The 15,481-nt window shown below is 39.6% G+C and overlaps 1 protein-coding gene across 7 annotated transcripts; it reads right to left on the reverse strand.

The window, feature by feature from the left end:
* Positions 1 to 538: 538 nt before the first annotated feature.
* LOC119890275 (C-C motif chemokine 7-like) lies at positions 539 to 10,555 on the reverse strand. 7 transcript variants are annotated; one of them, XR_005442208.1, is made up of 5 exons: positions 2,486 to 2,686; positions 2,297 to 2,403; positions 1,569 to 1,685; positions 1,352 to 1,478; positions 539 to 1,091 (listed from the first exon to the last, which is right to left on the reverse strand). XR_005442208.1 is itself a non-coding variant. In XM_038701457.1 (3 exons), exons 1-3 carry the CDS (start codon positions 1,630 to 1,632, stop codon positions 944 to 946), a joined length of 339 nt encoding a protein of 112 aa, XP_038557385.1. In that variant the 5' UTR covers positions 1,633 to 1,917; the 3' UTR covers positions 539 to 943. The 7 variants fall into 7 exon arrangements, 2 of the variants coding, with proteins under 2 accessions (XP_038557385.1, XP_038557386.1); XR_005442211.1 differs by lacking the exons at positions 539 to 1,091; positions 1,352 to 1,478; positions 1,569 to 1,685; positions 2,297 to 2,403; positions 2,486 to 2,686 and adding exons at positions 3,919 to 4,061; positions 4,321 to 4,446; positions 4,537 to 4,653; positions 5,265 to 5,439; XR_005442210.1 differs by lacking the exons at positions 1,352 to 1,478; positions 1,569 to 1,685; positions 2,297 to 2,403; positions 2,486 to 2,686 and adding exons at positions 4,321 to 4,446; positions 4,537 to 4,776.
* Between the last annotated feature and the right edge of the window lie 4,926 nt (positions 10,556 to 15,481).

The following is a 15,481-nucleotide window of genomic DNA, read 5'->3' on the forward strand; positions in this document are numbered from 1 at the left end:
TTAGTTAGTTCATTGATTTCTGCTGAGCTGACTGTGTGAAGAATTTTGAAAAAGCTAACTTGTTTAGAGAAATTTGGCTTAGCAATTGTAAGAAACAAACCAACTGTAATCTGAAGCTGCAGAGTAACTGGTAACTGTCGAGGTGGAAATGACTGCTGGACTGATTGTTGGAAATGGGGGGCATCTGGTGGATAAATGGAGAACAACAAGGTCTGCGTGGGCACAGGAGCGAGAAAAATGGACCGTATTTCCCTCTGATATGTAGTAAGTAGAATTATCAAGTAGCAGAAAATGGAAATACTCAAGTAAAATACCTTAAAATTGTACTGAAGTACAGTACTTGAGTTATTAGTCACTTTCCGTCAGTGTTGAATTCACACAAAAGTCGCAGTATTTTAAAAGGGGCCCTTTTAAACAACATATATTCTGATTTATAAATATTAAACAGCGTGAAAGTTTCTCTCAGTGTCTCAACTCAGGACTCAAAGAGGAGTTTGGCTCTTGACTCACGGCCTCCAAAATAAAGAGAGCAGAACACTTAATACAAAATGAAAGCTTTAATTCAGAAACAGGCAGCACTTTGTGTAGCAATAATAAACACACATTTCAAATATCCTCCTGTAATCACTGAAAAACATTTAATTAGGACACAGCTGTAGAGATTTGAGTATAAAATATCACTTCATGTTGACTCAGTCATGCACACTAAACACTTGATAGTTTCTGATCTTAGAAGCCGCTGGTGTGTTTTGATATTTTAAAAGTTATTATTTAGGTCACGGTGTCAGTTAAAAGCAGCACCTTTAACCTACAAAGATATTTTTGTGTATAATCATCCTTAATTAATCAGCTGCAGGGCTGACAGACAGTGACAGGCATGTTTATAAAGAACATAATCTACATGTAGTTGTGATACTCAAAGGAACAACACCCTCACACTTTTTTAAACCTTCTCTGTACACCGTGTGACATTGAAGGGGGCAGATGGTGGCGAGTTGTTGGCAGTTGACTTCTCAAATTCTTTCAACAGATTCTTCGCCCAGATCCAGTTGTGGTCAATGCAAAGCTTCTTATCGCACACAGTCGTGACTCTGTAAGAAACACACAGTTCATTTTACTCACTCACTACACGAGTCTACTACATGACGATACTTTGTGCTGCTACAGAAAGATTTATATACAAACCCTTAGAAAATATGAAGCGTTGTCATTAAATAACCCCACAATATAAAGAAGTTTGATTTAATTTAACACTATACAAGGAGCTAGATCCTTATAGAAAGTTGTTTTACTTTTACCCTAAAGGTGCCCTGTAGTTATTGCTTTAATTGCATTTTCTTTGTATACTTACACAATTGCTTGTTGTTCACAGTCACTCGGGGTCATCGCCACGTCTGCTATCTTTCCCTTAGGAACCTGCATCTGAGTGGACTTTAGACAGCATACTTTCCTATTCAACATTCCTTTTGCAACTGGATCTGTGAACACAAACACAAACATTTAATAGTTTGTCTCCTAAACACAGTTTAGACCGACAGCTCACAGATAAATCCAGCAGAGTTACTGACATGCAGAGCTGTAACTCAGGAAGCAGACGAGAGTCAGAAGTAGGATGGTCACCAGAGTCCTCATGTTTCCCCGACAGAGACAGACGAGCTTCAGGTCGGATGAAAATCCTTTAAGAGCTGAAAAAGAAATTCTCTTCTTTGCGTTTCTTTTGGAAGATTCGAATAAATCCGAATCAATAAAATGAAGCAGACAGTTCTGAGCTTTTGAAGATCTTCTTTTTTATTAACTCACACAAAAAGACCAGAGTTAATTTCTGCAGAAAGAACTGAAGTAATTTCAAAAATCCAAGCATTATATAGACAAACCCCGCCCGGTCCAGAGTCTCTCTTTTACCACATTAGGAGAGACTTCCACCAATATTCCACTAAATGTTTCCACAAGAACAATCAATATTGATCTTGGCGAGAATTCTGCTTTGCACAGTGTGAGCAGCTCTGTGGTAGATCAGTTTGAAGGTTTTGGCTCAAATCAAACAAGTAGCAACAAGAAAACATCTGGTTTTCAGCTCTCTAATATCTAAGAAGTCTGTATGTGTGTCAAACTTTTGGCTGGAGTCTATGGAGTATCTGCAAAGGCCTTTCAGAGTCACAGAGAGGCTAAACTGAGCCCTGAGATGCTTCATGTTTCCTGCGTCACTATGCATTATGCCATAAATTACATAGATGCATTGTAACAAATCAAAGATTATCCAGCACACTGCCTTTATAAACAGCTGAGGTCTCCATACCTTTCTGTTCTCAGTGAGTCCTGTTCTAAGAAACAGCTGGTGGTTCCCTCGGTGTGTCCTCCTTCCTCTTCTTCTCTTTTCTCTGTCACTTTTAACCAGGTTGTGCACTACAGAGAAACAGACTGTAAATCACTCTGTGGCTGGAAGAGACTGTGAAACTCCACGTCCTCCTTCTGGACTCGGCCTCACCTGCCTCCCTTTCCTCGGGTCCAGCTTCTGTAGTGGATTTTGTTCTTTGATGTTTGTCTAGTAATTCCTGTTCTTGGCCTGACTCCTGCCTCGTCCACCTTCTCCTTGTGTCCAAGAGGGAAATCTGATCATGTGGCTGCTGGTCAGAAACTTCCCACCTCCATGAGGACAAGATTTCCTCTGAGGGGTTGCTGAACGGAGAGTAGAGGTAAAAGGAAAAGTGACTCCACCCTGAGTCGGACTGCAAACCTCTCTGTGACTGGAAGAGACGGCGCCTCACCTGCCCCCCCTTGTGCCTCTTCATAGAGGTCAAATGTAAATAAAATGAGGCGCTCAGTGTCCCAGTTAGGAGTTGATGCATTTTTTTGTGTGTCAATACAGAGTTTTGGTTGAGTTTGAGTGACGAAACAGCTCATGAATTTTGAAAGGCGCTGTCATTGAATGCATTTCACATCCAAGCAACAGAAAGTGATCCACAGTTTAGTTTAGTTAGTTCATTGATTTCTGCTGAGCTGACTGTGTGAAGAATTTTGAAAAAGCTAACTTGTTTAGAGAAATTTGGCTTATCAATTGTAAGAAACAAACCAACTGTAATGTGAAGCTGCAGAGTAACTGGTAACTGTCGAGGTGGAAATGACTGCTGGACTGATTGTTGGAAATGGGGGGCATCTGGTGGATAAATGGAGAACAACAAGGTCTGCATGGGCACAGGAGCGAGAAAAATGGACCGCATTTCCCTCTGATATGTAGTAAGTAGAATTATCAAGTAGCAGAAAATGGAAATACTCAAGTAAAGTACATTAAAATTGTACTTAAGTACAGTACTTGAGTTATTAGTCACTTTCCATCAGTGTTGAATTCACACAAAAGTCGCAGTATTTTAAAAGGGGCCCTTTTAAACAACATATATTCTGATTTATAAATATTGAACAGCGTGAAAGTTTCTCTCAGTGTCTCAACTCAGGACTCAAAGAGGAGTTTGGCTCTTGACTCACGGCCTCCAAAATAAAGAGAGCAGAACACTTAATACAAAATGAAAGCTTTAATTCAGAAACAGGCAGCACTTTGTGTAGCAATAATAAACACACATTTCAAATATCCTCCTGTAATCACTGAAAAACATTTAATTAGGACACAGCTGTAGAGATTTGAGTATAAAATATCACTTCTTGTTGACTCAGTCATGCACACTAAACACTTGATAGTTTCTGATCTTAGAAGCCGCTGGTGTGTTTTGATATTTTAGAAGTTATTATTTAGGTCACGGTGTCAGTTAAAAGCAGCACCTTTAACCTACAAAGATATTTTTGTGTATAATCATCCTTAATTAATCAGCTGCAGGGCTGACAGAGAGTGACAGGCATGTTTATAAAGAACATAATCTACATGTAGTTGTGATACTCAAAGGAACAACACCCTCACACTTTTTTAAACCTTCTATGTACACCGTGTGACATTGAAGGGGGCAGATGGTGGCGAGTTGTTGGCAGTTGACTTCTTAAATTCTTTCAACAGATTCTTCGCCCAGTTTGAGTTGGGATCAATGCAAAGCTTCTTATTGCACACAGTCGTGACTCTGTAAGAAACACACAGTTCATTTTACTCACTCACTACACAAGTCTACTACATGACGATACTTTGTGCTGCTACAGAAAGATTTATATACAAACCCTTAGAAAATATGAAGCGTTGTCATTAAATAACCCCACAATATAAAGAAGTTTGATTTAATTTAACACTATACAAGGAGCTAGATCCTTATAGAAAGTTGTTTTACTTTTACCCTAAAGGTGCCCTGTAGTTATTGCTTTAATGCATTTTCTTTGTATACTTACACAATTGCTTGTTGTTCACAGTCACTCGGGTCATCGCCACGTCTGCTATCTTTCCCTTAGGAACCTGCATCTGAGTGGACTTTAGACAGCATACTTTCCTATTCAACATTCCTTTTGCAACTGGATCTGTGAACACAAACACAAACATTTAATAGTTTGTCTCCTAAACACAGTTTAGACCGACAGCTCACAGATAAATCCAGCAGAGTTACTGACATGCAGAGCTGTAACTCAGGAAGCAGACGAGAGTCAGAAGTAGGATGGTCACCAGAGTCCTCATGTTTCCCCGACAGAGACAGACGAGCTTCAGGTCGGATGAAAATCCTTTAAGAGCTGAAAAAGAAATTCTCTTCTTTGCGTTTCTTTTGGAAGATTCGAATAAATCCGAATCAATAAAATGAAGCAGACAGTTCTGAGCTTTTGAAGATCTTCTTTTTATTAACTCACACAAAAAGACCAGAGTTAATTTCTGCAGAAAGAACTGAAGTAGTTTCAAAAATCCAAGCATTATATAGACAAACCCCGCCCGGTCCAGAGTCTCTCTTTTACCACATTAGGAGAGACTTCCACCAATATTCCACTAAATGTTTCCACAAGAACAATCAATATTGATCTTGGCGAGAATTCTGCTTTGCACAGTGTGAGCATCGCTGTGGTTGATCAGTTTGAAGGTTTTGGCTCAAATCAAACAAGTAGCAACAAGAAAACATCTGGTTTTCAGCTCTCTAATATCTAAGAAGTCTGTATTGTGTGTCAAACTTTTGGCTGGAGTCTATGGAGTATCTGCAAAGGCCTTTCAGAGTCACAGAGAGGCTAAACTGAGCCCTGAGATGCTTCATGTTTCCTGCGTCACTATGCATTATGCCATAAATTACATAGATGCATTGTAACAAATCAAAGATTATCCAGCACACTGCCTTTATAAACAGCTGAGGTCTCCATACCTTTCTGTTCTCAGTGAGTCCTGTTCTAAGAAACAGCTGGTGGTTCCCTCGGTGTGTCCTCCTTCCTCTTCTTCTCTTTTCTCTGTCACTTTTAACCAGGTTGTGCACTACAGAGAAACAGACTGTAAATCACTCTGTGGCTGGAAGAGACTGTGAAACTCCACGTCCTCCTTCTGGACTCGGCCTCACTGCCTCCCTTTCCTCGGGTCCAGCTTCTGTAGTGGATTTTGTTCTTTGATGTTTGTCTAGTAATTCCTGTGACTGGAAGAGACGGCGCCTCACTTGCCCCCCCTTTGCCTCACCTGGCACAAGTCTTCATAGAGGTCATCTGGGAATGAAATGAGGGGTTCGAGTTTTGGTTGAGTTTGAGTGAGAAAACAGCTCAGGGATTTTGAAATATTTGGTCTCTGAATGCATTTCGTATCCAAGCAATAAAAAGTCCATCTGGAGGATGGATGGAGAACAGCAACAACAAGCGTGGGCACAGGAGAGGAGAAAAGTGGACCGGGATCATTTCCCTCTGAGATGTAAGGCAAGGCAAGTTTATTTGTAAAGCACATTTCAACAACAAGGTAATTCAAAGTGCTTCACATAAAACATAAAAGCAACAGGGAAATATAAAAAAGTTTAAAAGCAACATAGGGAAATTGAAAAAATACAAATTAAAATATAATAAAAGTTACAGTGCAGTGTAAGTTATCAATCTACTAGTTAAAGGCAGTGGTAAAAAGAAAAGTCTTCAGTCTTAATTTAAAAGAACTGACAGTTTCAGCAGACCTGCAGTTATCTGGGAGTTTGATCCAGATATACGGAGCATAATAACTGAACGCTGCTTCTCCTTGTTTAGTTTTGACTCTGGGGACAGAAAGCAGACCTGATCCCAGACGACCTGAGAGGTCTGGATGGTTCATAACAAAGCAGAAGATCAGAAATGTATTTTGGCCCTAAACCATTTAGTGCTTTATAAACTAACAGCAGGATTTTGAAATCAATTCTTTGACAGACAGGAAGCCAATGTAAAGACCTCAGGACTGGAGTGATGTGATCCACCTTTTTGGTCTTAGTGAGGACTGGAACAGCAGCGTTCTGAATCAGCTGCAGCTGTCTGATGGATTTCTTAGGGAGCCTGTAAGGACACTGTTACAGTAGTCAAGTCGACTGAAGATAAATAAGTTTTTCCAGGTCCTGCTGAGACATAAGTCCTTTAATCCTTGATATATTCTTCAGGTGAGAGTATGCTGACTTTCTAATTGTCTTAATGTGGCTCCTCAAATTCAGGTCTGAGTCCATGACTACACCATGTAGTGAAGTAGCATGAAAATGGAAACACTCAAGTACCTCAAAATTGCATTAAGTGGTGCTAATCAGCAGAGTTTCAGGAGCGGGACCACACATCAACCAGGTCATCGCCAGCATTTCCATAAATACCCACACGTCCCAACTCCTCCCCTTCCCTCTCGTATCCTGCATCCCCCCCCCCCCACCCCTTTCTCTGTCCTGCCTCCTGATCTTCTTCCTCTTCATAGGATTATAATATAGGATTATATTATTTCGATCATCAATAAATCATTGAATCATACCTGTTGATTGTGCAGTCCTTGCTAGTGGATATATACATGCAAATTAAACACACGGAAAATGCACATCAGCACATGTATAACTGCTGCTAAAACTAGGCCTTCTGACCGTTTTCAGCTGCATGAGTCCAAATCATGGCTGGACAGGGACAAAAAATTGGCCCTGTCTATGGACACCCCTCACCAATACACCATTCTTCCATTTAAGGGCTCAGATAAGGAGTGTGACGAAACACTTAGCCCATGAGACGTAACATTGCACAAGATTGGGGCAATGACAACAAGACAATAATATATTTTAATAGGCTTGCCGTCTGAAGAATTTTTTTTTGTGGGGGGACAGTGGATGATCGTCAGCAAAGTCTAACACAAAAAATCATCATCATCAGAATATGCTTTCCCTGATATGTTAAATAAAGATGGCCTAATATAGTATTTCAACATGCTCCACATCTCCTTACAGTACATATGGAGGAAGTAGTGGTGAAATATAAATTGTGTCTGTAGAGGGAGCATTATTTGATGGGGGATATTAGTCTCAGAATAGCTACCCCTGAAATGATGTCAGCCCACCGGGCATTTGAAGGTAGGCCAGATTACCAGTCCAGCCTGGTCTAAATGTCTGGATAGGAAGAAGTAGATATTTGTTAAAGAGCAAAGAGCCTGGTTAGAGGGGTTTACATGTCAGTGAATGATTATACAATATTGGAAAACATATTTGTATGTTTTAGGGCCTCATTAATTCTGCTAACTAAGAACATGCAGTGCAAAATGTACATCTTCTTAATGAAATGCATGCTAGTACATTTTCATTGTTGATATCTGAAATAATTGATTTCATATGAACGTTTTCATGCATTTTAAAATAAATGGGTTTCTATGGGACTTTCTTCCAACCTCCTCAACTTTCAAAGCTTACTGCTCCGGCATATGTGCAGCTGCATCTAAGCTTTAAACTACTGAAAAGATGTTGATCTTTCTAAGTTGTACCTTGTTTTTGCTAAAGATGTTTAGTTTAGGAGATATTTATTTCCAAAGTTAAATGTCATTAGCCACAAGCCTTTTCTCTGTCAAAATACCTAATATATCTTCCTCAATGGAGGTTTAGTTTTTAGATTGAAACCTACAGTCGAGATCTCATCCACTGCAACAGAAACTGCAGACTGACTTCTCCTTAACTTCCCAATTCTTTAACTTGCTTAATATTCCTTCCTGTTTGGGGTGTGAACATGTGATGTATATTTTTATGCTTAGCTACTCAAGCTCTAACTAAAAATACTAAAATCACAGCGGAAGCAAATGCACTTTTTCATCAACAAAAAGTCAAAATGTTTCACCATAAACACTTTTTTATGGTCCCAGCTTTGAACAGCTTCAAAGATTAACACAGCTGTATGGTTTTTAAACTTAATGGCTTCTAACACAAGGTTCGGTTTCTACAGATGTTAGTGTTACATTTGCAAACTGTCTGTCTTTTTAATATGCAATTATTGATGATATGGACATCAGTGTTTCTTAGGAATAGTAAATGCTGTTTCTTTATTTAAGTCTCATACTGTGGACTAGACATCACAGAAAATATATTTACAAGCAAAACAGTCGTGTGCCAGGTATTAGTGGTGATCAGGTGCCCTCTATTGATGCTTTGGTGGCATTTGATGTCAATTCAACACGTCAGAACAAGCACAAAAGATAAAAACATTCTTTACAGTACACTTTCAGTATCTGAATAGTCTGGTGGTTAAAATCTTGGCATTCAAATCTCAAAGTTGAGAGTTCAAGTCCTGTTCTTGGCATGTTGACCAAATGCAAACCTGAACAGATGCGGTGGCAGCCACAGTACACACATTTTACCCATTCTAGTTGATTATATTAATGCATATTCTAAAACAAATTCAGAAGGGAAAGAATTACACTAGATCATTCCCACAGAAGTTGCAGTGGTTTAAAAGTGGCCCTTTTAAACAACAAACACTGATCAGCCATAACATTATGACCACCTGCCTAATATTGTGTAGGTCCCCCTTTTGCCCCCAAAACAGCCCTGACCCGTCGAGGCCTGGACTCCACTAGACCTCAGAAGGTGTGCTGCGGTACCTCGCAGTACGTTGAGAGGTGGGGCCTCCGTGGATCGGACTTGTTTGTCCAGCACATCCCACAGACGCTCGGTCGGACTGAGATCTGAATAATTTGGAGGTCAAGTCAACAGCTTGAACTAGATGTTATGTTCCTCAAATCATTCCTGAACCTTTTCCCATTTTCTATCAGAACCAGCATCAACTTTTTCAGCAGTTTGACCTACAGTAGCTCATCTGTTTGATCACACGGGCCAGCCTTCACCCCCCACCTGCATCCGTGAGCCTGTTGCTGGTTCATCACAAATTCTTTTACCGCCCATTTTTCCTGCTTCTAACACATCAGCAATCTTCACCTGCAGCCTGATATCTCCCACCCACTGCCTGGTGCCAGGGTAAAGAGATAATCAGTGTTATTGACTTCAGTGGTCATAAGGTAATGGCTGATCAGTGTATATTGTTATTTCTAAATATTAAACAGCCTGAAAGTGTCTCTCAGTGTCTCGACTCAGGACTCAAAGAGGAGTTTGGCTCTTGACTCACAGCCTCCAAAATAAAGAGAGCAGAATACTAAATACGAAATTAAAGCTTTTATTAAGAAAGGGGCAACACGTTGTGTAGCAATAATAAACATACATTTCAAATCCTGTAATCACTGAAAACATTAAATTAGGACACAGCTGTATATACACTGTCAGTTAAAGGCAGCAACTTTAACCTGCAAAAATACTTAGACCTATATATATATATATATATATATGTATATATATATATATATATAATAATCAGCTGAAGGGCCAATTTCATAATAATCTACATGCAATTATGATACTCAAAGGAACAACACCCTCACACTTTTAAACCTTCTCTGTACACCGTGTGACATTGAAGGGGGCAGATGGTGGCGAGTTGTTGGCAGTTGACTTCTCAAATTCTTTCAACAGATTCTTCGCCCAGATCCAGTTGGGTCAATGCAAACTTCTTATTGCACACAGTCGAGACTCTGTAAGAAACACACAGTTCATTTTACTCACTCACTACACGAGTCTACTACATGACGATACTTTGTGCTGCTACAGAAAGATTTATATACAAACCCTTAGAAAATATGAAGTGTTGTTATTAAATAACCCCACAATATAAAGAAGTTTGATTTAATTTAAAACTAAACAAGGAGCTAGATCCTTATAGAAAGTTGTTTTACTTTTACCCTAAAGGTGCCCTGTAGTTATTGCTTTAATTGCATTTTCTTTGTGTACTTACACAATTGCTTGTTGTTCACAGTCACTCGGGGTCATCGCCACGTCCGTTATCTTTCCCTTAGGAACCTGCATCTGAGTGGACTTTAGACAGCATCCGTTCCTATTCGATATTCCTGGTGCAAGTGGAGCTGTGAACACAAACACAAACATTTAATAGTTTGTCTCCTAAACACAGTTTAGACCGACAGCTCACAGATAAATCCAGCAGAGTTACTGACCTGCAGAGCTGTAACTCAGGAAGCAGACGAGAGTCAGAAGTAGGATGGTCACCAGAGTCCTCATGTTTCCCCGACAGAGACAGACGAGCTTTGGGTCGGACGAAAAGCCTTCAATGTTCAGGGCTGATCTGTGATGGAGACCTGCTCTGTGCTGCCTTTATATACAGCTGAGGTACCAGACATTTCAGTTCACAGTGAGTTCTGTTCTAAGAAACATCTGGTGGTTCCCCCTCTGTTTCCTCTTTTTCCTTCTCTATCGCTTCTCACACGTGCTATTTTCTGCACTACATAGAAAATGTGAAGATAATGACACGTGAAAACAATTCTGCAAAAAGCCTCACAGAAAACATAATGTGTGCTTAGATTGAAATCAGGATGTTACTGATGCTGACTTTTATCTGCAATCACAGTATAAACCAGAGTCCCTGTCAAATGGTCCAAATATCTGTGTTTGTATCCCAGTATATTAGCAAATCAACATGTTGTTCTGAAAGCTGGTGTGTTAGAAGCAGGAAAAATGGGTAAGGGTGAGGATTTGAGACTGTGAGGGCTGGACAACTGAGTCACAATATCTCCAAAACTGCAGCTGGAATTTTTAGGTTTTCCTGTGTTTACTGTTTTGTATGCCTTACTATTACAGGTCTATGTTTCACTGTGTGGTGCTTAAAGGTTTACTATGTTGCAGCAATAGGTGAAAGCAGTTCTCATGGGAAAATATCTTGTTTCTTTTCTGACTGTCCTTCATAGGAAACAAAGGGCAGTTGGATTCTACTCTCTTCCGTTCTAAGAAAGCTGCATGATAAACATGAGTCACCTGCTTCTCCTCTGGCTCTTTGTCTTACACTCTGCAGGCTGGTTGCACCCTGTATGTATCCTTAAAGAAAACATTTCGGAAGACTCACTAAAGGGAAAGTTCCAGTACACCAGTCCGCAGTGTTCAGACAAGTGGTGAACTGGCAACAGGGTCACGGGCGGCCGTGGCTCGCTGATGCATGTAAGGAGTGACGGCTGGTCCGTGTTGTCCGAGCCAACAGATGAGCTACTGTAGGTCAAACTGCTGAAAAGGTCACTGCTGGATCTGATAGAAAGGTGTCAGGACACACAGAGCATCGCAGTCTGTTGTCTGCATAGCCTCAGACCAGCCACGCCGACCCCTGTCCACTACCGAAAGTGTCTACATGGGAGCATCAGAACTGGACCTTGGAGCAGTGGAAGAAGGTGACCTGGTCTGATGGATCACGTTTCTTCACATGGATGGCGAGCCGGCAGAGGCAGTGTGATGCTTTCAGCAATGTCCTGCTGGGGAACCTTTAGTCCTGCCGTTCATGTGGATGTTACTGTGATACATACCACCTTCCTAAGCTTTGTCGCAGATCATGTTGTTCACCCTGTGATGGAATATTCCCTGATGGCAGTGGCCTCTTCCAGCAGGACCACGCGCCCTGCCTCAAAACAAAACAGGCCTTCAAGGTGTTGACTTGGCCCCCAAGTCTGTGAGTGAACACACATGGAGCGAGGAGACAAAAGAGAAAAAAGACTTCACGTGGCTTTAATCAAGAATGTACAGATACTTACATGGACTTTCTTCCCACGGGCCGTTCAAAACCAGAATATCTCATATATTTCCAATCTCAGTGAACAAGAGAAAGTAGGGAAGTGATGTGAGAGGGAATGAAAAAAGAGAAGAGGAGTTATTAAAGGTGTTCATGTGTTAAGATGTGTTGAGTGTTTATTATAAAATTGGTTAAGACTAAACTTCAAGCTGCACTTTTCATTTTATTTTTTTCTGAAACTAAGCACTTTATTTTAAGATGAACATCTAAAAAACTCTTATGTATTTTTTAAATGCAGCCTTTGGTTTACTTAAATTTAGAATTTATTATTAGAGAAGTTAGTATTTACTATCCCTCCACATGGTGTGAAAACTGACAGTAAATATTGATGAAATATTATTTGATTCAACAGTTTTTGACTAAAAACACATGTTGCTCGTTATGGCACTGAATGATAACGCAAGTTAGTCGTTTTACTTCGGGAAATTTTCTCCATCTTTGAATTTTAATTGAATACCCCTGTATTGTGTGTGTATCGCAGCCTGATTTCTCTTCTCCCTCTGAGCCATAGAGCTCCATTGTTTGATTTAAAAAGCCATCAGTGAGCTCACTGCTGCACTGTTCCTTCATCACCATGACACACACACTGTAGTTTGTTGTGACTCAGTCCACATACACGGTCCTGCTGCCCCAAATACTCACCAGAGCACCAAACGTGGATTCATCCGCTGCTGAAAATAGTCCCCAACAAATGCACTATTTCCTCCTGTTTGATAAAAACTACAGTGAGCAGCTGTGAACTTAATTTGCGCCCTGTCAAAGTTGTTTTTAAGCAGTGTCAGGCTCAGATTGTTATTACAAGAGTCTGACAACATTATGAAATCCTGATCCCTGCAGAGACAGATAAAAAAAAAAAAGTAAGATCCTTTTTGTCACTATAATCCCACAAGACTCCATTGATAAAAACAGCAATTTAGTGGGCCCTCAGGATTACAGTGCCCTCGCTCAGTACCGGAGTAATTTAAAAAACATTGTCTCAGTTAGACACAAAAACATGGGAAAATAAAAATAATACTGAAGTTACCCTTCAAGTTAAATTAGTTGACAAAGATTATAAATATTATATTATTATAATATATTAAATATTGTGTGTGTGGCATGAAGGAACTACACATTTTGTTTCGTTATGCAGCCTTGTACTGTATAATGACAAATAAACAACCTTGTACCTTATATTATATTATATAATATTTACACACCTCTCCCCCACTCCAACACTATCTTCAAACAGTCACCTTCCCCCTCTGACCTCTCACCTGCACTCCAGATCTGTGAAGAGGACGTGAGCCAAAGGCAGAAGATCAGAAAAGCTCCTGGACCTGACGGTGTCTCACCATCGCGCCTGAAAACCTGTGCGGACCAGCTGGCCCCCCATCTTCACTCATTTCAACTTCTGCTCTGCGTTCAACACCATCATCCCGGACATCCTCAGCACCAAACTCCCCCAGCTCACTGTGCCAGCCTCCACCTGTCAGTGGATCACAGACTTCCTGACTGACAGGAGTCAGCAGGTGAGGCTGGAGAACATCGCATTCAAAACCAACAGACACAGGAACAGTTTCTTCTCACAAGCCATCACTCTGATGAACAGCTGATTTCTGACTCACAGTGTCAGGAACAATTCCTGTGCAATAACCCAGTAACTCTGTCTCTAATCAGCACCTGTTCACTGGTTTCCACTTATTATTTATTTATTCACCATTCTCTATTTCAGTGCTGTTCATACTATGTCATATTATATATACTGTATACCAATAAACCTACCTCAGGTCATAAGGTCATAGGTCTCATTTATTTTCTCCAGCATCCTTTGCACTATGTTCCATCACACTGTGTACATGTATGCATGTGTATGTGTACCTGTATATCACATCCACCTTCAACATGTACATAATAAGAATAGTTTACTCTTGCATCCTTTGCACTCTGATCACTGCACTATTTGTCAAATGTCTATATTGTTTTGTTCATAGTGTGTATATTAGTGTTGTCTACTCTGTAGTTTGTGTCTGATTTTATTTTATTATTATATATTATTATTGTGTTATGGTATCTTTGTATGAGTAAGCACATCATGAGCAATGTACAATCCTGAGTCAAATTCCTCGTATGTGTACACATACCTGGCAATAAAGCTCTTTCTGATCATATTATATTATATTATATTCATGCAACTTTCAGTAGTAGTTGTTGGAATGAAAGTGTTAGCATTAGTAGGAGCACTTGCAGGACTGGTTGTGTTATTAGTGATGATGAGTTCATTGGTTGGAGTTGAATATGGTGATTGAATGTGCAGAGTGGTCAAAGTCTTTGCTGTATGTTTCACTTCCTCGTCTGTTTCCATGAATGATTCATGTGTGTCAAGTAGTTCTAAGACGTCAAAATACTTGCAAAGTATGCAGAGTTGCAAATACACTTCTGGTTTAGAGATAATTGACTTCCCATGATACTGATTTCAGAATAATCAAATGCCACTAAACTAAAATGTTTTCCAAGGGCTAATACCTCCTTTTTGTCATCGCTGATCTTCAAATTTTAAGTGTGTACTGCTTATACTGAGTGTACGTTTCAACTGTTCACTCACTAAATAATCAAAACCTGCCAAGAAGTATTGTGTGAGTTTGAAACCAGGACTCTTTATTTCATTGATTTAGTTAACTGAAGTAGAAAAGCTGTTGTAGTAGAAACTATAGTAGAACAATTACTAGTTTTAAATGTAGTAGGTGTATACCAAGAGTAAAGTATAAAGGCATAGTAGTAGCGTATGGTAGGCTATTAGAAGTAATAGTACTAGTATAATTATTAGTTTTAGTGGCAGTAGCTGTACATTAAGATGTACAATAGCAATGGTAATAGTATAAAGGCATAGTAGTAGAATAGCAGAAGTAGTGGTTACTACTATTAGTTTTAGTGGTAGTAGCTGTACATCTACACTTACAAAAGCAGTAGAAATAGTATTAAGGTATGATAGTGGCATAGTTGTAAGAGTACTAGTTGTACTACTAGTATTACAATTACTAGTTTTATTGGTAGCAGCTGTAAGGCTAGTGGCTTGGACAATAGCAGTACTAATACTATAAAGTCACAGTAGTAGCATACCAGTAGTTGTATTAGTAGTAGTACTAGAAGTAAAATTACTAGTGTTAGTGGTAGTAGCTGTACATCTAGACTTACAATAGCAGTAGTAATAGTATAAAGACATAGTAGTAGCATAGTAGAAAGAGTACTAGTTGTATACTAGTAGTACAATTAATAGTTTTATTGGTAGTAGCTGTACATCTAGACTTACAATAGCAGTAGTAATATAAAGTCACAGTAGTAGCATAGTAGTTGTATTAGTAGTAGTACTAGAAGTAAAATTATTAGTGTTAGTGGTAGTAGCTGTACATCTAGACTTACAATAGTAACAGTAAAAGTATAAAGGCATAGCAGTAGCATAGTGGTAAGAGTACTAGTTGTACTACTAGTAGTA

This window comes from Micropterus salmoides, unplaced genomic scaffold (genome assembly GCF_014851395.1).
Source record: "Micropterus salmoides isolate LMB-PRFRI ecotype aquatic unplaced genomic scaffold, ASM1485139v1 Ms_hic_scaffold_6, whole genome shotgun sequence".
NCBI classification, from domain to species: domain Eukaryota; kingdom Metazoa; phylum Chordata; class Actinopteri; order Centrarchiformes; family Centrarchidae; genus Micropterus; species Micropterus salmoides.

Bases quoted from the DNA above. Each gene is read 5' to 3' on its own strand.
- LOC119890275 (XM_038701457.1), bottom strand. From the start codon at position 1,632: ATGAGGACTCTGGTGACCATCCTACTTCTGACTCTCGTCTGCTTCCTG. The intron at 1,479-1,568 runs GTCAGTAACTCT...TTGTGTTCACAG, and splicing joins CCTGAGTTACAGCTCTGCAT to ATCCAGTTGCAAAAGGAATG. The intron at 1,092-1,351 runs GTAAGTATACAA...TGTTTCTTACAG, and splicing joins TGTGAACAACAAGCAATTGT to AGTCACGACTGTGTGCGATA.